Here is a 25,925-nt window from a genome sequence, read left to right as displayed (position 1 = left end):
TGGTCCAGATAGAGGTTACCCTGATGAAGTAGAGTAGTCCTTGGACATCCAACACCTCCTGACCCTTGTGTCTGATAAACATAATTAAACACTGAGGGGTTTGTGTGTGTGTGTGTTGCTATCGTCATCCAACAAACTCAAAACATTCCAAATTTTATAAGTAAGATAATAGAGAAGATATATGCTCGTTCATAGTAAATATGGTCATGGAGGGATGTTAGCATTTTTGATGCTGCAAAGTGTTATGCACAGACATCTCTTTGAAAGGCAAAATGTCTAGAGATATGTGATAGAACTAAAGATGTTTTTTTCCAACCATTTATAGATAATAATATATTAATAGTATTCTGTTAAGTTTAGATAAATGGTTCTCTCTTTCTCTTCTTGTACCAGCAATGCTAGAGGAACCTAAACACTCATTGGTAACTGTGGCTCACTGTGATCTATAATTCTCACAGAATGGAATATTTAGAAGAAGCTAAAAAGTGATTCTGATACACTCTCTTAAATGGATATGTGTCATCCCTCTATCCTACTCCTTAAGAATTTCTGAAGTGGAACAATTTAATGAACTGAAAAATTGTAATTATCTCAGTTTTCTTCCCCTATTCAAGGGGAAATGCAGAAAAATACTCTGGGCATTTGCAGTAATCTAAGTACATTTTCAAAAGCTGTAATGTAGAGGAGATTCAGGGTGTAGACCAGAGAAAGTATGCAATGAGGATATAGCCTTAAGCAAGATTGCTACAATTAAAGACCCCCCCGCCCCGGGAGAAAAACCTATGGTTACTTAAAATTCCATTTACCGATTCTAGCTGTGTACACTGTTAAAACTCTAGTTGTGGCAAAAGCTATGTATGGTTATAAAGAGCAAGCATAGAAAAATGGGAGAAGCCTTTTCTTACTCTTTGAGAGAAGGTGAAACAATATTTATAATTTTCTACACCTTGATTTTCTTATAAAAGTGTTAAAATATTTTCACATGCAGAAAGTATTTGTTAAGGACTATGAGTCCAGAATTGTTTCAGGTGCCTTGATGAATGAAAAACATATGATATTCCCTTTCTTCAAGAAACATGATATGATATGTAAGGGTGGAAAAAGATTAAATGAATGCNATTCCCTTTCTTCAAGAAACATGATATGATATGTAAGGGTGGAAAAAGATTAAATGAATGCATTGGGGGAGAGGAAGGTTTAGAAGGTTTAGCTTGGTCTAGATTCTGTATCACGAGTGGTGGGTGCTCTCTGGAGATCTGTTTAAATAATGAACACAGGAAGCCATCAGAAGAAATAACTCACCCTAAGAGGAAAGAGCAGCGGTATAAACTGAACCTAGAGTGGGAGAAGCACTCGAGAAGGGAAGGCATTTTCTTTGTCAATGTTTCTCAGGCAAGCCTGTCTTATTAAATTTAAGCTATTTAAAATCTCTCTAAATTGTAGAAAATGAATAATAATGTAAATGAGTTTTGTCCATAGAAATTCAAATTAATTATTTCTAGTGTAATGCAACTGACTATTGCTTTGTGGATAGATCTATTTTGCTTTTCTTTTTATTGCTTATATATTTGTAGTTTGCGACATTCTCCTTTGAAGCCAGTTGTAACATCTTACTGGTTCCCTCATTAATAAATTAAATAACATTTTTGACAATTTTAACATGTTTTACAAACATCACAATTATACCCTCTTTTAAAAACTGTTCTTTATCACTGTATATAAAGTAGCATGGTGACAGCATTCATAAGGATGACCGTAGTTTTTACGATTTTTTGCTGAGAGTCTCAGCACTACTTAAGAAGAATTGAGGTACAGTTGACCCTTGAACAATGTGGGGGTTAGGGGCACTGACCCCCTGTGCAGCTGAAAATCTGTGTATGATTTTTGACTCTCCAAAAGCTTAACTTTTAAATAGCCTAGTACTGGAATAATATAATAATATAATATACCCTTGAACAATGTGGGGGTTAGGGGCACTGACCCCCTGTGCAGCTGAAAATCTGTGTATGACTTTTGACTCTCCAAAAGCTTAACTTTTAAATAGCCTAGTACTGGAATAATATAATAATATAATATAAACAGTTGATTAACACACATGTGTGTTATATGTATTATATGCTGTATTCTTATAGAAAAGTAAGCTAGAGAAAAGAAAGTGTAATTAAGAAAATCATAAGGAAAAGAAAATATGTTTACAGTATTCACTGAAAAAAATCCATATATAAGTGGACCCATGCAGTTCAAACCTGAGTTGTTTAAGGGTCAACTGTACTTGTAGTTCTTATAATATCTTCCTTTGGTATAGTTTAAAAAAATACTGTTTGCTACTGTTATTCTATTCTCATCACTAAACTCATGTTGCCTGGAAGCTGCAAGTGGTCTCTAGGGAGTAGAGGGCCCAGGGAAGTTGAGATGAGCTCAAAAGATCCACAATGCTGATTAACATAGTAAAGGCTGTGAGACCCCCTGGGGTAAATAAATCTGTTTACCCTCTTATTAATAAAATTATTCGGCCATAGGACACCTATATCACTGAACATCTATTAAGAATTTTAGGGATACAAGTGTTCCATATTATATGATTTGGGAAACTTTAGTTTAGAAAATGTGTCTGACCTTCATATAATTGAAGTGTTTTGAGAGCCTAACCCTAACTCATGGAGGAAGAATGCATGAGTTAAGCTATAAAGGCATAAACTATGTATTTCTGAACCCTTTATCATAATGGGAAGACATGTTTTTACAGTAAGGTGTTATTTTGTAGGATTCTGGAAATTGGGGGAATTAATGAAGTGAAAACATAAATAAGGGAGTTTGTTTCTGATTAAAGCCCAAGGGTCTCTCTAGAGTTTTAGGTTATGATACTCAATTGACTTTCTCCTTTTTAGCTGTAGGGTCTTACATTTCATTCCATTAAAGGCTCTAACAGGGTATTGAGTGAACAGAAAATATGTAAGGGCACAAATGATTCCATTATCTTTTGAATGCATTTTATAAATGATGCAAGACAGGAACCCAAGACAGAGTAGGAATGTCAAGAGGGAAAACAAATTGCAAAGTGCTAAGAATGAAAGCTTCCTGTTCAGTGGACACAGACAAAAAAACACATGCCATAGGATCCTCAAACAGCAAAGGAAATGATTTCTATGTTCTGCAAATGCAAATGAGAACACTACTTCATGGAAACCTTTTACCCAGTGTTCAGAACCCAGGTGGCAGTGCCTAAAAGTGCTGGTCTGCTTATCTCACAGCATACATAAACAGGAGAAAGGGGGCTGTTCTTTCTCAGAAAGGGGCTGTTCTGTCAGTTCTTGCATGGACCTTGATATTCAAAGATTTCACGTTCAGTTTCAATTCTTTGCAAGCGTCCCTGAAGGAACAGAAGGGTAGAATTTGTACTTCACTGAGGTTTAGATTTGAAGGATGTAAATGTGGTGCTGATGTGCGGGAGTGAATGTCTTAACTATTAAACAAAACCCATTATCCACAGCTCAGTGCAATTTAGTCGATCTCCATTCTTTATGGTGAGCATTTTGTGTGGGAATTATATGCTAGAAAGGAATTTGTAAATTATTCCTCTGCAACCTGCAGCATAATCTAAGAATCTCCAGTTTGGTCTGTTAAGATGCTCTACTAAGACTAATGCAAATCAACAGAAAATAATTGGCAAAATAAAAAGTTGGGGCAGATCATTTTCTCCTTGTTCGAGAAAAGAATTTCCAATCTCTCAGTTGTAGGACTGTGAAGAAGCTGTTTAGTGCTATAAAAGATAAGGATGACAGCTGGGTGACATTCTCTCTACCACTGGCCCTTTGCTGGCTGATATTTTCACCATGGACTTGGAAAGACAAAGGCAGAAAGCAGGTTTTTCGAATGTGCCATTGAGCCAAAGCTTAAAGTTACTACCTTGACAACAAAATCTGTCTTCAGAAAGGCCTTGGCAGTTTGGAACATTTACAGGTTCAACATTTACAGGTAATGAGAAAAGGAAAAAGCCTGTATTTGTGATAGATATTCATATTCATGTTTAATGAAAGTACTGAATGGGGGTGACCTGGCTTAATTTCAGTAAATTTTTAAAGCAATAAAGTTTTATTTGCTCTCAAGTTCAAGTTCTGATTTAATAAGTGATGGGGTAGCTATCAAAGCTAATGAAATCTATAGGTAGACAGATCAAAACAAAGGGTGTGATAAAGCAAGAACATCCTCCATTGGTTAGGATGCTTCTGGAATATTAGGTTTATTAATGGGCTTCATTGTTTCTAAGAAATATGAAAGTGGAGAGCATCTTAAGGTTGGTTACCAGAATTTTCTAAAGTCTAGAAGGCATTTTATTCAATAAACAGCTGCAGATGACTTGGGACAGCATGGCAGTTTTCATCAACGTCTGAGAGCCTATCACATGGAAAAGGAAATAGAATTATTTTACAATAATTTCAAAAGACAGAGGGAGGACCGATGCATAGCTAGGAGTAGAAAGGAAGCAGATTTTGGTTTGATACAAAGAGAACATTTCTCAAAATAGTGCATCTTAAAAATCAAAACTACTACTTGTGTGTTAGTGAGGTCCCATCACTGGCCATTGTGAAGTGGTGGCCAGGTGACCATGTGTCAACAACACTGTAGATGGCATCTCTCTATATGAGCAGGAGTGGAGAGATATTGGATCATGTTTCGAATTCTGAGACTCTAGAATCCTCTTCCCCTCTTTGACTCTCTGCTCTTTATAATGTGCTAAAATGTAAGTCTTCATCGTGGAGAGATATTGGATCATGTTTCGAATTCTGAGACTCTAGAATCCTCTTCCCCTCTTTGATTCTCTGCTCTTTATAATGTGCTAAAATGTAAGTCTTCATCTGTCCTCTGTACAATGTGATTTTTGCATTGATTATTTAACCTCTCAGAGCATCAGTTCAGTCATTTATAGAATGGTAGCAGAAATACCCAAACTGCCGGTGGTATTGTAAAGATGTAATTAATTACTGTATCTGGAAGAGTTTTGTGAACTGTAGAATTCTTCCCACTTATAAGAAAATATATTTAATTGGTAGAATAACTTTTCAAATTACTGGTGGCTTTATCTTCTAAACACCAGCCCCTGTCTCAGGCAGGTTACTGGATATTTAGTTTCAAGTTCTTGCCATCATATCTAATTCCAACATGGCAATAGGAAGACAGCCCTCCTACCTTCATGCTTTCCCAGTCATTGGAGCTGAAACCCCTCAGTCACCCTGGGCTCCCTCTCCCTCTTTCACCATATTCAGTCACCAAGTTCCAATGCCTCTTTCTTTCTTTTATCACTCATATGCATCTTTCACTTTCTACTCTTAAAGCTACCATGTTGTTGATAGCCCTTATCATCTTTTGACTTCAATAACTGTACTGATCTCTGTGACTATAATCTTGAACTATGCAATCTACTTTGCACATTCCTATTAGGTTACTATTATGGAAATGACACTTTTAGCAAGCATACTCTTGTCTCTCTGGCTCTCTTTATGACCTGCTGCTCTGCTATTCTGCTAGTCGGTGCCATAACTCCCCACGTAGTTTCCGATATTTTATTTACATTTGTATTCATAGCCATCTTCTGACATACGTCAACATGTTGGCTTCACTAATGTATGGCTAGGTGCTGAGGAGCACTATTATTACATCTCCGTGGGGGCTGGGAAGAGCTATGCAGGAAGTATAGTTTTCTTTAACTTAAAAAATAAACAGAAAAAATTTTTTTCTTGTATTTGTCATGAAACTGCAAAATAGATAAATAAATAAATAAAGCATTTCCAACCTAGTTGTGATTTGTGAGGGGAAAAAAAGAATAGTATTGCTAAATAAAACATCAGGATAAATATTGCCTGCATGCCTAGCAAGCCATTCTTTTTATAATCCCAATAAAACTCTCTAAGTTCTTTTAACTCTTTATATTTAGCACTTATTGAAGGTGTAACCCTCGTTTTACTGAATTATGGGAACATGCCAATGTTTCTTCACAAGCACGAGTATGAGAAGCATGTCTATTTTTGACATACTTGTGTATATTCTTTGGGTAGCAATTTCCCATAAGCACTTTTTTTTCTTCCAACACCTGTTGCATACTTTTGGCAAATCCATGCTGACAATTCATTTTTCAAACTTAAACATAATTATAACCTATCTTTAACCATCTAAAGTTTACTTTTTTTTTTTAGAAATTACTTGATAGATATTCAAAAATTATTTTCTGCTGCACTGTCTCTTTATACATCAGATTAGAATATGCCACTCTCTCCCATAAAATGTATTGCCGTTTCTCTTTTTGCTGACAAACTAAAGTTGAGATTCTTTACCGTGGTGTTTAAGCCTCAGCATCCTTGCTCCAATCCAATGTTCCTCTTTCCTTCCCTGTGACAGTCGCCAGTCATGATCTGTTTCTCTACACTAGACTACTGAAGTTCTCAGGCTGAAAAATACCTTGTCTATATCACTTATGTTTTTCTCTAGGTCTACAATGCCTTTTTCCCATTGTTTTGCCCTTCTTCATCTTCTAAATTCCAAAACTTCCCTTTCCAGAAAGCTTTCCACTAGACATGCAGAGAAAATTCATCACCCTCTCTGCACTCCCCAGCACTTTGTCCATAATTCTTTTATTTTATTGACAGTAGATGTTTTTGTTCCCAAGTCAAAGGCAAGACCTCTCATCTCCAGCCACCTCCTTGCTGTTCACCTTATTTTCTCATACAGGAAGCTCTCAGATAACAATTTTCGAATTGCAGTACTCCAAACTAGATAGATTATTTTGTTCCTCCCGTGAGTGGCTGAATTTTAAATAATGCAGAAACTGTATTTATAATGATAAAAAAGAAGATGCTGAGAAGCAGCCACTAAAATTGCCTCATGGATAATGGACAGCAGGGTAGGGTAGGACCTCAGTCACGGTCAGAAACTCAGAGGCCTAAAATGTGGTTTATCACCATATTCTTCTGTTTGTCTGGAATCCTGAGGGTAAGAAATAATGTTATCTAGGATTAAATAAGAAAGTAAGTAAATTCCAAAGCTATTTTGAATTCATATTTAGTCTAAATTCCCTCTTTTATACCAAGAAATTCAGATTCTTAAAGAACCCTGATCCACATGCTTATTATTTTTAGAGAAATCTTTGTATTGTCACTGCATGGTGTCAGATATATCTGCAACATATACTGCAGAGTGTCATGTTCAACTACATGTAATGAGTGTTCCAGGGGAATTTGAAAGGGTGAGAAAAATAAAACCAGCCATCTTTTTTTCTGGGTATTTCAGACTTCATCATAAAATGAGGTTTGTCCAAGATTGAAGAATTTCATAAAGTCTTTGGATTCATGCTCAAGTCAAAGGATACCAGCAATTGGGAAAAGGTCTCCTGTTTCTCTTTGAAAGAAACCCACATTTCAGGGAATCTCACGGCAGTCCTGAGTCTTCTTGAGAAATGTGGTTGGGACTTGAAGCCCAACTAAGACCTCTTCAAACTAGGGCTTCCCTAGTGGCTTCTCCAGGAGTGGGTACCCAATGTCTGTTCCACCATTGTATCTTGGCAGTAGATAAATTTGTCTTTGATTTTTACAGGTTCACAGCTGGAAGGAGTTTAGCCTCTGGTCTCAGATGAGACTTTGGACTTTTAAGTTGGTTCTGGAGCAATATAAGACTTTTGGGACTGTTTGGATGGAATGATTGTATTTTGTATGTGAGAATGACAAGTTTTGGGGGACCAGGGGCAGAATGATGGAGTTTGGATGTGTTGTCCCCACCAAAATTCATGTGGAAATTTGATCCCCAATGTGGCAGTGTTGGAAACTGATTGAGTCATGGGGGTGGATCCCTCATGAATGGATTAGTGCTCTCTCTGGGTGGGGGGAGTAATGAGTGAGTTCTTGCTCTATTAGTTCCTGCGAGAGTTGGTTGTTTATAGGACCCTGGCACCTCCTCTCCCTCTCACTTCCTCTCACCATGTGCTCTGCATGTACACTCTGGCTGTCTGCCACTTTCTGCCGTGGGTAGAACAGCCTGAGGCCTGTGCCAGATGCAGCTGTCCCAGAAACATAAGCCAAATGAAGCTCTGTTCTTTATAAATTATCTAGTCCCAGGTAATTCTGTTATAGCAACACAAAATGCACAAACTGACTAGGTTATCTATTAGCTGTCTCATAGCTGCCACCTTATCACTTTTACTTTCAAATACTATTGATTTGGCTGCTTTGGCAGGTGAATAGTATGTGTCAAAGCTCAACCATCCTACCTGTAGCAGATGATCATAATTTCTGTTACTTCTGTCATATTTGACATTCTTGACTTATAATTGAAAAATTACAAGTGACTGGTGTGACAAAATAGTACCAGCTGAATTAAAGTTTTAGAATTTAAGAGAACTGATATTTTCATAAATACTTGTATAGGGGCTGAAAGATTTTTAATTGTTTTCAAATAATTAGAAAATAATCTAAGTAATTGAAATATGGTATTTTAATATAAAAAGAAGTCATCTCTCTGAAGAAATATAATCCATTTTGGCCTGCTACATTTTACTCACACTTTGTAAACATTTAATGAAATAATGTGACATAGAAGCAAGGACAGTGACTTTAGAGTTTGGTGTCATTTCTCATCTCTACTAATTATGAGCAGCCTGGACAAACAACTTAAACCTTCTTTCCTTTAATTCTCTTATCTATAAAATGTGAATGATCAGTCTTGACCTACCTAACACTCAGAATGTTTATAAAGATCAGGGGAGATGATGTACGTACATGAGACATGAAAAAATGCAGAACATTATTTCAGCCGATATTCTACAAGCTCCTTAGCATTCTCCTTCTTCATTTTCTCACTTTCTCATTTCCAGCTTATTTGATTAAATTGAGCTTAGGAGGAATTAAAGATCATCTCTTTGGCAGCCATTGGGAATTAGCCTGGGTAGCATCTGCTGCTTTGACCTAAGAACATCTTTTCCATGAGGTCTCTGCTTGCATTATAAGTGCTCCTGTTGCTGGACCCCAGGCAGACACTGAATCTTTAGCTCTTTTACAGCTAGAGTTACAGTTCTTTTAAATAGTGCTTTTCGTTCTCTTGAATCCCTTTGTAGTCAACATCAGAATTAGTCCTTGGTAGGACAGTCCATTGGGGCAAATCTCAGAGGCACACAAGATAAAGGCAAACTGATGACAGGGCCATTGAAAAGCAGATATCAGGTAAATACCTTGGCACATAGGCAGACCACAGTGTCAAGAGAGTCTCACAGCAGGCACGGCAAGCCTAGCATGGAGATTCCCAGAAAAAGAGTTGGCATCACAGAAGTTAGGGAATAGGGGCACTGGAGACCTGACCACACGATCTGAGGCTCAGAAGAACCAGTCAGATTCCAGTCCTGAAGGAAGAAGACAGTGACATGGACCTATTTACTGGCTCTTGAATACTAGATAGTAGTTTTGTCCCCAAAGAAAAAGACAAGCATCTGGTGGCTGAGACTGAATTCAAAGATTGTCATTGACGACTTGAAGAGGAAGACAGGATATTGAGCTGTCAAGATGTGGGTCAAAGGGATTTGCTTGGAGATCAATACAGTCTCAGAGTCTGGGCAGAACCTGGCCTGCAGGTGGTGGTCATGTGGCACCACTAAGAATAATTAGAGAAATGTTGGAGTTGGGGACAGGAGCCAGGTCTGTCAATACTTAAAATGACATTCCCTGCTTCCACAAAACTTATTTTATTTTCTCTCCTAAAGTCATGTGCTTACTTAATAAAGTTCATGAAGGGCTGGATTCAGATTCTAAAAAAAATTACATTTTTTTTCTTAATCTCTTCATGGTGCATGTTAGAGATTGTATTTTTTTTCTACTAGCACTTATATGTAGCTATTAGTGCTCTTACAACTCCCAAAATTAGTCATTTCATTCTCAAATTTTTGAAAATAATATTTAAAAAACTTTTGAAGTTTTTTCCTGTAGTCCATTTTTCCTTAACATTGTTTGTAAAGTTTCCATATTTTCAGACAAAATTCTTCCGTATCCTTATAAACTCCATTTTTGTTATCTCATTGCCTAAATTCACACTCCCCAATTGCTACCAGGTGTCACAAAATTCTCATCTCACAACTTTTATTTACAGTTTTCAACACTGCAGCAGCAAAAGATGGCTTCATTTTAAATGCTGAAACTGCAAAACAAAAGCCATGATGTAACACTTTTGTGAAAATATGCAATAGTGATTCAGACTGAACTCTATTTTAATGAATATCATTGTAATGTCTGTTGCTATCCAGTGCTCTGCAAATGGCTCGTGGTAGTTAACAGTTCTTTGTTATACTGTTTATACATCCTGGATAATAGATGCTTCCCTGGTGAAGAGTGAAAACATTAGGCATAGTTTGAATTTAGAAAATAAATTAACTTTTCAAACTCTTTCATAAAGTTTCACATATAAATATAAAAAAATGGATATAAAAGGAATTACATGAAAACAAATAATTTCTAAGTTACATCTTGAGATCTGTACACATTTAGCACACAGTACAATAACTTTTGGTCAACCTTTGGCTATGAAAAACTGATGCACACAACACAATGCCTTCAAGTTTTCAGCAGAAAATAAAATAAAATTATTGTACTTACTAAGAGAGGAGAAGGTTGATTTTTTAAAAATCATTTCAACAAGCATAGAAAACATAAAAACGAATTCTGTTAACTGCACACAACACAATGCCTTCAAGTTTTCAGCAGAAAATAAAATAAAATTATTGTACTTACTACGAGTGGAGAAGGTTGATTTTTTAAAAATCATTTCAACAAGCATAGAAAACATAAAAACAAATTCTGTTAACCCCAAATCCTCTCAAAGCATCTGTTTAACTGGGTTTGGGGGATACATGTCTTCTTTGAAAACATGTTACAACATAGGTTTCACACACATTTTTTAGAGAAAGACAAAGTGAGCAGGTGTAAGGACAGGGTAATATGCATGTAACAAGGAGATGGAAAGGGCTAAATCTGATATACTCCTAGAATGTATCAATTCAACTACGTACTAAATGTATGGATGGCACAGCTCCATAGATATGCGTCAGGGGTACCTATGCGTGGGGTTATATGGGAGGCTCTCTGGATGCATATTCAGGGGACTGTAACCTTACCTTGATGGTGGCCAGGACCACTTCCATTATAGCACATTGTCTTGGTGTCAAACCCTTGGTATCCTCCCGAGTCATGTGCTCCTGGAAAACAGGTTAATAATTGCTTATAAAATAACCAGTTCATTTAATAACTACTATCAAACAAAATCCATATAATTCCCATATTCAAACATTTCCTATTTGAAATATCTTCTTCATATGGATGCATTTAAAATACCTATTTTATTATATATGTAAAAACATCCATTTTGCCAAAGGAAGAACTGTTAAATGTTTACTTAAAAAGTAGTATTTTGTTAGAGATATGGCTTTGTTTTTTTCACCTGTAAGTTAATGTAAGAAAAAAAAAAGAGGGAAGCCTGGAAAATTGAATCTTTTTCACCTGAATTCTTTCTTGTCTGTCACATTGAGGAATGTCAATCATGGAAGGAATTTAAGAGGTAAATTTTAGCCTCTCCTAATTACTACTGATAAAGTCTATTTCAAATATAATGCCCCCACTTTATTGCCTTTCTCAGATCTCCTTAATGATTACTCATTATTGAGAAAAGGCCCAAAGAATTTACTGAATTTGGCTCGCTTTGGAGATTTTCTATTTTTTATGATTATTTTTAATATTTTAGAACTAATTTTGAAACTGATTTTATATTTTACAATTTTTTTTCATTGTTCATTGTGGTCTGTTTGAACCCACAATTCAAAGCTTATTTAGAAACGTGATGGTAGAAAGTTAGAGAAAATAATAAAGGAGATAGAAATTTTTCTAAGAGAAAAATTTTTAAATTCCTGACCCCCCCAAATTGTGTTCCCCAGGGCCACACTATTGTATTCAACAACATTCAACAAATATTTGCTGAGTACTTATTATGTCGATACTGTTCTAGGTGATTGAGATATATGGTTCAACAAAAGGAAGACTTTTTTCCTCCTGGAGCTTAAATTCTAACTTATGTAAATGCCTTTGTGTGAATTACAAGAAAAGACCCATATGGGTGGACACAGCTCTGAGAATGCATGGCTTGATTAATGGATGAGTGCCTTTGGTCATAATAAAAGGCATCTTTTCTTCTATGTGGGTACAGCTCCAAGTCAGCACACATAGCTTGGCAAGTGGAGCACGGACTTGATTTTAGTCATCAATTGTTCCCTTAATCAGGCACTTTTGTGCAATGCATAAACTGTGCAATCACAGCCAGTTACTTCTCTTCTGCCCTTTTTCTCATTATGTTGTCTAGTAAATGTCATGACTTCCTGAGGATAATGTGTATGTCTAACCAACTTCTTTGCTTTCAGTGTATACCTTGGCAATTGTCACCTGCTAGGCATTAGATATATTTTTGATAATTGAATTGTACTTCCTTCAGCATATCTCATAGGATCTAACATGCTTGAATGGAATAATTATCTTGAATATTGTTGAAAATATGATGTAATGTTTCATGGATTCATGATATACAGTTATGCTTCTTACTGCATCTTTTTCTGATATAGGGATTTCAACTTAAACATATGAGTTCATTTAATATTTCCAAATAGTAATATTAAATATCCATTGAGACCTAAAGAGTAATAGGAAATGCTGCTGAGTTATAGGGGAAAATGCATGGGGACAAGGAAATATGAATATTTTATTTTAAATAAGTCTCTCAGGCTTCATCAATCTTGATTGGCTTTATGATGTGGTCATATTACTTTTCTTAACAGATACTAATAAATGATCTATGTTGGTGCTTTAGAAAAATATAATTCTTGCTAGAAATACTTTTCTGGGATTTCACAACTCATTCAAATAAGGGGGTCTCTAAGAGCATGCCTGAGTTCCTAAGGCAAGAACTGAGGGCCAGCCCCCTCTGCCCAGATGCAGGCAAAAGATACAGCTTGCCCAGGCTCCTAAGGCAGGAGCCGAGGGCAGCATCCCCAGGAGCATACCAAAAACACCACTCCTGCATGGGTGGCCCACCACAGCTATCACCACAGCCATAGGTGCTGCAAAAGCAGTGGACACCACAGCAGTAGCCACAACTACCATGCAGGCAGCCCACCATTCAACTACATCGACACAAAAAGAATCACCAGCACTGACTAGAAAAAGAAGAGGACATCTCTCTTCTCAAAGGCCACTCCAGAGTAATAGAAGAAGCAAATGCTCTACCAGATGACCAGACATCAACACAGATACTAGAAATGTGGAAATCGAAGAAAATATGACATCACCGAAAGAATACAGTAATTCTCAAATACCAGACCCTATAGAGCAGGAAACCCTTGAAATAACTGAAAAGGAATTCTGAGCAACAATCTTAAGGAAACTCACTGAGATAGGAGAAGACTCAGTTTGACAACATAATGAAACAGACAAACAAAAAATCCAGGATATGAAGGAGGAAATTTACAAAGAAGTTAATAACTTAAAAAAGAACATAGCATTTTAATATACTTGTTTACAAGTGTAAACTTTCCTCTAAGCACTGCGTGAGCCCAGCATCCTATGAATTTTAATATGTTGCACTTTCATTTTTATCTCAAAATACACTCTGATTTCCTTTGAGATATATATATTTTACACATTGTTTATTTAGGAGAGTGTTTAATTACCACACATTTGTGAATTTTCTAAATTTTGTTCTGTTATTGTGGTCAGAGAACATATTTTTCTATGATCTTTGCCTTTTTAAATCTATTAAGACTTGTTTTGTGGCCAAAAACATAAAACAATAAATAATTTAAGAAAAAAGAAAAGAAAAACCCAATTATTGCTAACAGTCTAACCCAAGTAGCCATGCTTCCATAGCCAATGTTATTCCACCTCTGCTTCTGTAAATCTTCCAGTCCTGGACTTCATGCTTCCCAGAAGTCTTATGTAACATAAGTTGTTCTTATGTTACATATATGAACATGGGGAGTTTGTGCATGGGCAGCATAGTTCTTCCTTTCTTAAGTAAACAATAAATTTAGCTTTGTGCTTTTGTTTCAGAAAAAATAAATAAATAAGGGGGTCTCTGAGAGAGGTCAACAATGAATTATTGCCCAAGTAAAAATCTTGCAGTAAACTTACAGTTCTAGATGTGTTTTCATCAATTGTTTTTGATATTGTATCACTGGTCTGTGATGATTTGTGCTTATTTTCTTTTATTTTATGACAAATGAATCAGATCTTATTAAGTAGTAATGTCAGGTATATATATAATATACCTACATTATGAAGTTCCAGAGTATGAAACACTGTAGAATATGTCAAACTGTTAAATTAGTACTTGTTTAATAAATTAATTCTAAATCATAGTCAAATGCTGAAAAATAATTAGTTGCCCACATTTTTCTATTTTTCTTGAGTAAGGTAGTTATCTATTAATATTTCTATATAGGAGTTATGACATTATCTGTCAGTGCAATCATTTCAAATAGTACATTTCCAGCACATCAAATCTGCTTTCAAACTCATATATTAAAAATCTAAAGACCCATGGTATAAAATTATTAAAAAAGTGACATTCTAATAAAATATGGGAAAATGGTTTTGGAAAATTTGTAAGCGTTCTCTATGCCAGGTGAAATTTCATTTTTTTGTATGAGATTGTAAAGGATTTATTGCTCTATAATTCAACAACAACTAAATTAACTAATAATTTAAAAATAAAAAATCAAGGGCCAACAATAGAATAATATGATCTAGAACTAAGGTACTTTCATATTACCTACGGAGGATAATAAGATTCTAATTTCAGTCCTTCAGATTATTTTAATGTTGATGAAATAGCCCTATTAGGTCACTTTATTTAAAGTTTGCTTTTAGGTTATTATAATTAAAAGAGAATTCACTGAATTGAAAAAATTTTGGGGCCACAAAGGGTGCTAAAGTGCTGTTTCCTGTGAACTTTGATTTTTCTCACCCAGCATGCATATACAGTTCAAAAAGATCATAGAAAGATTTGTATTATCTTTCAGTTCTATTTTTTTCATGAACTTTTTGAAGTACCCTCATATTCGGGGTCTCTGAGAGAGGTCAACAATGAATTATTGCCCAAGTAAAAATCTTGCAGTAAACTTACAGTTCTAGATGTGTTTTCATCAATTGTTTTTGATATTGTATCACTGGTCTGTGATGATTTGTGCTCATTTTCTTTTATTTTATGACAAATGAATCAGATCTTATTAAGTAGTAATGTCAGGTATATATATAATATACCTACATTATGAAGTTCCAGAGTATGAAACACTGTAGAATATGTCAAACTGTTAAATTAGTACTTGTTTAATAAATTAATTCTAAATCATAGTCAAATGCTGAAAAATAATTAGTTGCCCACATTTTTCTATTTTTCTTGAGTAAGGTAGTTATCTATTAATATTTCTATATAGGAGTTATGACATTATCTGTCAGTGCAATCATTTCAAATAGTACATTTCCAGCACATCAAATCTGCTTTCAAACTCATATATTAAAAATCTAAAGACCCATGGTATAAAATTATTAAAAAAGTGACATTCTAATAAAATATGGGAAAATGGTTTTGGAAAATTTGTAAGCGTTCTCTATGCCAGGTGAAATTTCATTTTTTTGTATGAGATTGTAAAGGATTTATTGCTCTATAATTCAACAACAACTAAATTAACTAATAATTTAAAAATAAAAAATCAAGGGCCAACAATAGAATAATATGATCTAGAACTAAGGTACTTTCATATTACCTACGGAGGATAATAAGATTCTAATTTCAGTCCTTCAGATTATTTTAATGTTGATGAAATAGCCCTATTAGGTCACTTTATTTAAAGTTTGCTTTTAGGTTATTATAATTAAAAGAGAATTCACTGAATTGAAAAGATTTTGGGGCCACAAAGGGTGCTAAAGTGCTGTTTCCTGTGAACTTTGATTTTTCTCACCCAGCATGCATATACAGTTCAAAAAGATCATAGAAAGATTTGTATTATCTTTCAGTTCTATTTTTTTCATGAACTTTTTGAAGTACCCTCATATTCGTATCCTCTGGAGAGCCAGTATCTATCCCACTCAGAGTTCATAAGATTTGACAGGGTTGACTTCACCCCCAGCTCAGGGTGGGTATGTGAGTTAAGCCAATTGGCACATGTCTTTGCAGGCCACTGTGATTGGCTTAGGAAGCCGCTCATGTGCCAGTAGACTTTACTGGCATTCCTCGGACTGAGATGGATGTTCTTTTCTACATGATTTGAAATTCAAAGGATGTTACATCAAAGGATGTAAAAGCAGAGACAACCATCTTACAAACAGGAAGAAAGGTCTGTCAGGGTAATACATTACACAAGGGGAAGAGCAGAGTTGAGAGGTAGTGAGTAACCAGGACCTGTAACATTGTTTGAATTCCTAATTAAGCAGTAATGGAAACCAGAGTTATCCTGGACTATAACATTTCATGTAGCAATAAATTCCCTCTTTGCTTATGTTAGTTTGGCTTTCCGTCACTTGAAACTGAAACAGTTCTAGCTGATGTAATTATTCAACTCAGAAAACTAGAGCCTGGGGAGATGGAGTATGTTTTCTAATATCATACAGATGCTAGATGCATGGCCAGGGCCATCTCTTTCGTAATGAGAGTCATGCTGTTTCACCTTCATTGTTTTATATGAGAAACTTCAGCACTGTATAAATCCATTTTTTAAAGTAGAGTCCAGAAATCTCAGGAAGGCAATAAAAGTGATAAAGAAAGGGACAGAGATCCAAGATCCAAAACAATGGTTTGGCAGTGACATCTACCTTCTATCTTCCCTCCCAACCATCAACAGCACTGAACACCTGTGAGAAACAATTTTAGGTGATGGTTATATCTTCTAGATGAATTATTGGTTTTATAATTTTTTCTAAGGAAGGGGATAAAATAGGATACTGAAATTGTAAGGCTCATATTTTATCTCAGTAAATAATTATGCACATTGGTTGTCCTTCGCCTGTGTTATAGACACNAACAGCACTGAACACCTGTGAGAAACAATTTTAGGTGATGGTTATATCTTTTAGATGAATTATTGGTTTTATAATTTTTTCTAAGGAAGGGGATAAAATAGGATACTGAAATTGTAAGGCACATATTTTATCTCAGTAAATAATTATGCACATTGGTTGTCCTTCGCCTGTGTTATAGACACAACAATACCAAGTGATATCTGACTATTAGCTACCAGCTGGGGAGAAATGAGATTGCGTCCTCTATAAGTGGGAGGTGGCATATTCTTTGCAGTTACCAAGCAAAGATAATATATGCATTATCTCATTTATTCTCAAAACAATCTTATGAACCAAGTGTTAAAATTTTCTGCATTTTACAAATGCCACATCTGAAGATTGGAATGGTTAAATACGTTGGCCGATATTACATAGTTGAAAGCAGTTAAGAAAGAATTTGAACGAAGGTCATATAAGATATAGGACGGAATATACAGGCTTATAAGACATAGGGCTGAAGAAGGTGGAGTTGCTCCTCCTGAAATGCTGTCCAGTTTAATAGAAACCCTCCCTCTTTACCCCTCCCTCAGCCAAAGGCTTTCTCTAGAACCCTAGGTCCTGGGAAAAGAATTAGAGAAACACTGGAATAAACCATCCAAAGCACTGCTAGAATGAAAAACTAGAGTCTGGAACATGTGTATGGACCCAGCCCCTTAATTATATTTTAGGAGGTAGAAATGGAATGAAAACAACATTTATTTTAACCAGTCAAGTTTCTCTCCTAGACAGATGGGAACTGAGGTTTCCTGTATAACTCCAAATTGTGGGAATCTAAAGTGATAATTAAGGGGAGGGTTATTTAGTCAGCAAATCCCCACTGATTATGGAGTTGAACATGTTGACAAGTTCAATGTCTCCTTTGATGAGGTTCATTTTCCCACATTCTATTTCTTGGCGTTAAGACTTCTCTAGACTTTACTGGATTTCTATGCAGCATTCCATTCTGCCTTCATTCATGCAAAACTAGTTCAACATATGGATGAAAATATGTTCTCTAATTTACTCCAAAAGCAATAATGCTGAATGCTACAATACAAAGTTAAAAGTTCTTAAAGTGGATTGTGAGGTCACAGACATACATGTTCTTAATCCATGCTAGATAACATTACTAGCAGAAGGATGGTTTCTTGTACAGCTATAGTTAGCTCATTACTTTTCATGGATGACCAGTAATTTCCTTATTCTTATTACCTTCAGTTTGGATAATTGTCCAAGATCCTTAGCTGCGATGAAAATCATCTGGGGTCCCTAGAAAAATATTGTGAGGTCACAGACATACATGTTCTTAATCCATGCTAGATAACATTACTAGCAGAAGGATGGTTTCTTGTACAGCTATAGTTAGCTCATTACTTTTCATGGATGACCAGTAATTTCCTTATTCTTATTACCTTCAGTTTGGATAATTGTCCAAGATCCTTAGCTGCGATGAAAATCATCTGGGGTCCCTAGAAAAATACAGAGAAAAAGAGAGAGAAGACTCAGTCTTAAGATCTTCAGTATTAGTCACAAAAGAAATATAATCAATGGAGAATTTTCTCTATTTCCCTTATATTTTTGGCTTTTATGCCAGATGCCCTTAATTGCTCTATTTTAGAGACTGGGTCAAAGATACCTAGTCCTTCTGGCAGTATAACAGTCTTCATAGGTATCCCACTTAAAGTCTTAAGTTTGGGTTACTGAATGGGTTACTGCTAATGTAGCCAGTTTAATGTGGCATATTGATTAAATCAGTGATCTCTAACTTTATTTATTTTTAGCAGGGGCAACTCCCTTACTCCATTCCCGCCCAAAAGAAATCTATGCAAAATTGTAAGGTAATAGGCCTGAAGAAGGTGGAGCTACTCCTCCTGAAATGCTGTACCACTTATTAGAGGCCCTCCCTCATAACCACTTCCTCAGCCAAAGGCTTTCTCTAGAGCCCTAGTCCTGGGGAAAAGAATTTGAGAAACACTGGAATAAACCATCCGAAGCACTGCTAGAATGAAAAACTAGAGACATGTGTGTTGGTATATGTGACTCGAAAAATATTAAATTTAACCAAGTTCATGAGTAGCTCGGAATATTTTCACAGTAAGGAAAATCAGCTATTCTAGACTAATATTCTCTAGATTTTCTATTGGAGTTCATATATTCACTAAGATATTAAAGATGACAACGTTCACAGCAGCAGCAACTATGACTAATGTTGCTCATATTTTGTCACCAGCACCTAGTACAGTACCTACTACATGGTAGAAGCTCAAAAAATACTTATTCAATGAATATAAATGAATGAATAAATGATATAGGTTTACACAGAGCTTTCAATGCTAAAAGAATCAGGTGATGGTAAGCTTTTCTAGGGAAGATATAGAAAATGAAATGTTGTATGTAGCATTTCTGTTGTAACATGACATATAAGTTCTTGAAAACCCTCATATTTGTACAAAATTGTGCACTAAAAATAATAGGGTTTATGGGGAGTAATAGCAGTGGACAGCACGATCAAAGCCCATGCAACTTTATTACCAAAGAACTATTAAAAACAATGATTGCTATTTTGGGAGGTGGCCTGGATAGCTGGCAGGGAGTTAAGAAAGGCTGATGGCTACCTCAAGGGGTATTAAAAATGCAAAACAAACAGATAGAAACAAAACAATAAAGTACAATTGTGGGCTAAGACAATGCTCATGCAAGTAAAGCTCTGAGCACAGGGGGAGGGTAGCCTGCTGTGTATGAGAGCCAGGCAAGGTGCAACTTTCTGGAGAGGAAATCTATGTGCAGGGGCTTTCTTTTTAAAACAGTCCTGTGCTGTAGACAAAGTGAGAGCTCTTTCCTTTTCTGTTGAAGTTATAGTTCTATTATATTGCAGAGCCTCTTAACTAGGTAAATTTTCATAAAAACCAACCCACCTTCCAGATTATATTGACATCATTCCCCTGTTGATCGATTTCATGAGAGCTAACTGATGTTACAGAAATGTTCTATGTCTTATGTATTATAGCAGAAAAAAAGTGTGTGTGTGTGTGTGTGTGTGTGTGTGTGTGTGTGTGTGTGTGTGTGTGTGTGTGTGTGTGTGTGTGTGTGTGTGTGTGTGTGTGTGTGTGTGTGTGTGTGTGTGTGTGTGTGTGTGTGTGTATGATTTGTATATGTTCAGTTGATTAGAGCATAGCCTTATAACACCAAGGTCATGGGTTCAGATCCCTGTACCGACCTGCTGTCAAAAAATAAATAAAAAATGTAGGCTGTAAATGATTAAACCACACACTTATGGCATTAAGAACAACTCAAAGTAATTCACATTTTATTACTCACTGTCTGGCAGTAAATCAAAAAAATATGCATCTTGGAACACTTTATTAGAAGAAATTTGCAATACATAAAATTTCATTGGATGAATATGGACTGAGTGTGCATGATTAATGGTGTCAACATGTACTTTAGTTAGGTTTGTAATGACTCATTATTTGCATCAATTTATATTCCTTAGTCACAGAAACAAACAAACAAAACCAAACACCTGATTACTCCATAACAGTTGCTCGTTAGGGTTATTTTTTCCTTGCTTGGCTCAGTATATGTGAACTGAGATTCCTGGCACTGTATATCCACTTGAACATTGTCTAACTTTGCTTCCAATTGATCATTCTCGTTCTTTTTTTATTTCACTATGTGTAATACAATCCCATTCTTGAAATCCACTAAAAGGTGTCTACTCTATTAACCTCCAAGTGGGGAAGTAATAGATGAAAGTAGAATAGAAATATGAAAAAATTCCATATAGCAGTATTGGAACTATTTCCTTTAATAGTAAAATTTAAGAAAGAAATACAATGGGTGTATTCTATCGTAAACCTATTTCCATGTGGGTTCATAGTAAAATTAAATAAAAAATTAGATGTGTTGACCAGATACCCCATAAATTGAACTTTGATACATTTTTTTAAGTATGAAGTATTGTTTTTATGAGATGAAGTTTTGAATGTCAAACAAGTGTGAAGTTTGACTGCTATTGCTACTATTTAAAATGGATTTGAATTAAAAAAGTGTAATTTGAATGATCATTGTTGAGAAACTGTATATCAAACACTTTTTCCCAAAATGAATTTAATTAGTATTTCGTCTGGATCAAAACCACTCATAGAGACAAAACAGAACAATTAGCTGGGTTATGGAAAGTATAACTAAATTTTCAGTACTTACTGTTTGATCTGTCAGAGGAGGGAGGACAATTTGTTTTTCTATTTTGTTAAGAACTAGCTTCCACAGCTCTTTCAAAACCCGCTTCAGTACTGTTTTCTCACAGATTTTTGCTGACAGACTTAGTCTGAAATAAAATAAAAATATACTCAATTTTAAATCTCACATCAATGTATCAGATTGCTTTATTGATCTGAAATTCACATTACCTGCTGAGATTCAAATACCTGAATAGGCTTTTATAATTTTCAAAAGCTAAATTCCATTTACTGAAAAAGATACACAATATCAAAACTCTGTTTCATCATACTATACATTATAATATTCACTATATTTGGTAGAAAATGAAATCAGAGTATTTCTTCCCTTAAATTGTTTTTTACATTTACAGGCTTTACAAAGAAAAACACCTTTCAAAGCACAAAACGTAAATATACTTTAAAGGCAAGATTCCTCTTTATTTGTATTTAATCCTTATTAAACCAAGAGAATTTCTGAGATCTGTCGCCAGAGTTTGGCATGGGGGTTGAGAAGAAGGTGGCGGAACCAATATTCTTCACCCACCTGATGAAGCAAGGGCAGACCATTCACCACAATGGAGTTAAGGCTCCCAAAGTGCGTGATTTTTACCCTCACCTCTGGTGTGCTTTCAGTATGTGCCCATAGTTATAGTTTAGGCCAAACACCAAGGAAACACACTTTTATCACTGCTGGGCACTGAACCAACATAATGATATGACAGAGATACATGTAATTTTACAGAAGAACTAAACTTTACCAACTTTAATAGGTGTGATACCTTATCAATTTTTCTCATGGTGAAATAATTTGTACAACATTTATATAACAGTTTAGAAACTTCTCCACATATTTCTTATCTATCACTATATCAAAACAGGCTGAGAGAGGTTAGAAATCAAAAACAGGCTGAGAGAGGTTAGGGTACTTGTCTGAGGAAGCAAAGCTAGTAAGTTAAACTCAAAATTAAGCTGTCCTCTGAATTCAACATGTCTTCCAATGTCCCTTAGTGCCCATGATGAATGTGCTTGTGTATGAAGGCCCAGCATCTTCCTAGGCACAGTGCTACGTAAATATCTATTAAATATAATATAATATGACACTGGACTTGGACTCTTTGAGACTCCTTGAATGAAAGTGAATTAAACCTATTTTGCAGAAGGCCAAAAGTGAGTTGTATATTTCAGGGCAAACTCATTCTAGCTTTTGGACTCAGAAATTGTAACTTGTGCTCTGGTCCTGATGGACAGAATTTGCTGTTTTTAACATTTAAAGACATACATAATTAATATTAGTAATACATATTTAAATAGCTAAAATTAATAATTAGTATTTAAAGGCATGTGACATGTGAGAGGCAAAGAGAGATTTCAAAAATACATTTTCATGCAGAAGCATTTCTCCTAACTCTATTGTATGTAGAAACCTAACATATAAAAATAAGTGAAAGCAACCTTTTCTAGATAAAGAGGAGGGTCGGGGAGCCCTGAGGCATATCTGTGGAACTTTAGCTTCACTACTTTGTAAACCATTGTTCCACAGAAGCATTTCTAGCTTGCTGGTGAATATTTGTGGTATAGGCACAGGGCGGAAACCAGCAGATGTGTCATGTCATGGCACAGCAATAACAGCTATCCTCAGAGAAATTTCTAGGAAGATTTGAGATGCAACAAATCCGCCAATTTTGCTGCAGATGTGTAATTTCCACTTTCAAAATGCCTGTGTTTAGGAATTAATCTTGTTTTTATGGTCAGCTCGTGTACTTGGCATGCTAACTAACCCTGCTTAGACTGCAACTGAAAAAACAGGAATAAAATAGTTGACATATTTGTAGCTCTTCACAGGATTTCTGCTAGTTGGAAACAGAGTTTGCAGCTCATTTTATAGAGTGGTGAGGTTTTGATGGAGAAAGTGAACATGAAGAAATAAGATGTTTTATTTAGGGAGGCTGCACAAAGACAAAGAAAGCCTATACATTCACAGTACAAGTAGAACATGATTTCTAAAGGGATTTTCTCAAAACTACCTTTAAGACTTTCAGCCCTCTATTGTTTGTTTTAAATAATAGAAATACAGGAGAAATGTAGCAACTACCTCCTTAATTTAGTCAAAATTAACCAACTTGATAATGCAAGCTTAAAAACATATATTTTGGAACCTATGCTATCTAGATTAACTGAACACAGAACCGATTAACCAGACAATTTTCAAATGGTATGTGTACTAGCTGGCCACAGAGAGTTCCTTTTATATAGCTGATCATATTTTCACAAAAACTTAATCCGGCCGTTTTACCTCCCCCTGGAATGCCTGTTCCTCTTTTCCATATATTGAAACCCTGTTTATTCAAGTACTTTTTATTTATCTTTCTAAACTGTTAGCTCCTTGAAAACAGAATAAATATCTGGCTTCTAAGAGTCTCTCCTAATCAGTGGTTTTATTTTTTTATTTTATTTTGAAAATTTATTTATTTATTACAAATATTCATGAGATACAAAGCTGATTGTCCCCCCTCCTGCCCATGATGTGGGGGCCAGATTCATACTGGGGCATATCCATTACCAGAAATTACGTTTTTACCCTTTGTCCCCTCCCAATTATCCCCCAACCTTCTTTCCCCTGCCCCCTCTCCCCTAAACTCCAATTTGTCACGCTAGGAATGTTCCTTCCCTCTGTTGGATCAGGGCACTACTGTGGTCTTTCTTTCCTGCCTTCCTTTCTCTCTTAGCTCTCACATATGAGTGAGCACATGAGGTATTTTTCCCTCTGTGCTTTGCTTGTTTCACTCAACATAAGTTTCTCCAGGTTCATCCATGTTGTTGCAATGGGAGTATTTCATTCTCTTTTATGGCAGAGTAGTATTCCATAGTGTATATACACCACAGTTTCCTTATCCAATCATTTATTAATGGACATTTAGGTTGGTTCCATATCTTAGTTATTGTAAACAGAGCTGCAGTAAACATGGGAGTGCAGGTATCTATTCAACATGATGATTTCCATTCCTCTGGATATATACCCAGAAGAGAGATTGCTGGATCATATGGAAGATCTATTTGTAGTTGTTTGAGAAACCTCCAAATTGTTTTCCAAAGTGGTTGTACTAATTTACAGTCCCACCAACAGTGCAGGAGCGTTCTCTTCTCTCCACACCCTCGCCAGCATTTGTTCTTCACTGTCTTTTTGATTGTAGCCAGTCTAACTGGGGTGAGGTGGTATGTCAGTGTAGTTTTAATGTGCATTTCCCTGATGACTAGTGATGTCGACCATTTTTTCATGTACCTGTTGTCCATTTGTATGTCTTCCTTTGAAAATGTCTGTAAGCTCCTTTGCCCATTTTTTAATTGGGTCGTTTATTTTTTTACTGTATAATTGCTTGAGTTCTATGTATATTTTCGATATTAGTCCCTTGTCGGATGCATAGTTGGTAAAAATTTTCTCCCACTCTGTAGGTTGTCTTCTCTGTTGATTGTTTCTTTTGCTGTGCAGAAACTTTTTAGTTTGATATAGTCCCATTTATTTTTCCTTTTGCTGCTTGTGCTTTCAGGCTCATGTTCATAAAGCCTGTGCCCAGACCTAACTGCTGAAGTGTTTCACCTATATTTTCCCTTAGGAATTTTACAGTTTGGGGTCTTATACTTTGGTCTTTAATCCATTTTGAATTGATTTTAGTATATGGTGAGAGATGAAATCTTGTTTCATTCTTCTGCATATGGAAATCTAGTTTTCCCAGCACCACTTATTGAAGAGACAATCTTTTCCCCAATGTAGATTTTTGCTGCCTTTGTCTAATATCAGATGGCTGTAAGCCTGAGGAGTGATTTCTTCGTTCTCTATTTGACTCCACTGGCCTGAATGTCTATTTTTATCCGAGTACCATGCTGTTTTGGTTACAACAGCTTTGTAGTATAATTTGAAGTCAGGCAGAGTTATGCCTCTGGCTTTGTTTTTTTTTGCTCAGGATTGCTTTGGCTATTCGGGGTCTTTTGTTTTTCCATATGAAAGGTAAGATTGTTTTATCCATTTCTGTGAAGAATGTCATTGGTATTTTGATGGGGATTGCATTGAATCTGTAGATCACTTTGGGTAGTATAGACACAATGTTAATTCTTCCAATCCAAGAGCATGGAATATCTTTCCATCTTTTTGTGTCTTCTTTAATTTCTCTCAGAAGTGGTTTGTAATTCTCATTGTAGAGGTCTTTCACCTCTTTGGTTAAATGGATCCCTAGGTATCGTATTTTTTTTGGTGACAATTGTAAATGGGCTTTCTTTATTTCTCTTTCTGTTAATTCATTATTTGAGTATATAAATGCTGCTGAGTTTTGGCATTTATTTTGTATCCTGCAATGTTACTGAAGTTATTAACCAGCTCTAGGAGTTTTTTGATAGAGTCTTTAGGTTTTTCTATATATAGTATCATGTCATCTGTAAATAAAGAAAGTTTGACTTCATCTTTTTCAGTCTGGATTCCCTTTATTTCTTTCTCTTGGCTGATTGCTCAGCTAGTACCTCCAGTATTATGTTGAATAAAAGTGGTGAGAGTGGACATCCTTGTCTTGTTCCTGTCCTTAAGGGGAAGGCCTTCAATTTTTCCCCATTCAGA

The 25,925-nt window shown here is 35.7% G+C and overlaps 1 protein-coding gene across 1 annotated transcript in view; it reads right to left on the bottom strand.

The window, feature by feature from the left end:
• LOC103598376 (protein unc-13 homolog C-like) overlaps positions 1 to 25,925 on the bottom strand; it is a gene marked incomplete at both ends in the record, with an annotated part of 259,099 nt that overhangs the window by 1,238 nt on the left and 231,936 nt on the right. The window contains 3 exons of the mRNA XM_008582367.1: positions 11,141 to 11,221; positions 18,512 to 18,568; positions 21,306 to 21,429. Of these exons, the coding sequence (XP_008580589.1) occupies positions 11,141 to 11,221; positions 18,512 to 18,568; positions 21,306 to 21,429 (262 nt within the window). The remainder of the gene's footprint in view (positions 1 to 11,140; positions 11,222 to 18,511; positions 18,569 to 21,305; positions 21,430 to 25,925) is intronic.

The sequence above is a fragment of the Galeopterus variegatus genome, unplaced genomic scaffold (genome assembly GCF_000696425.1).
Source record: "Galeopterus variegatus unplaced genomic scaffold, G_variegatus-3.0.2 Scaffold2593, whole genome shotgun sequence".
In the NCBI taxonomy this organism is placed as follows: domain Eukaryota; kingdom Metazoa; phylum Chordata; class Mammalia; order Dermoptera; family Cynocephalidae; genus Galeopterus; species Galeopterus variegatus.
The sequence above is the reverse complement of the archived record's forward strand: the minus strand, read 5'-3'. Positions and strand labels throughout refer to the sequence as shown.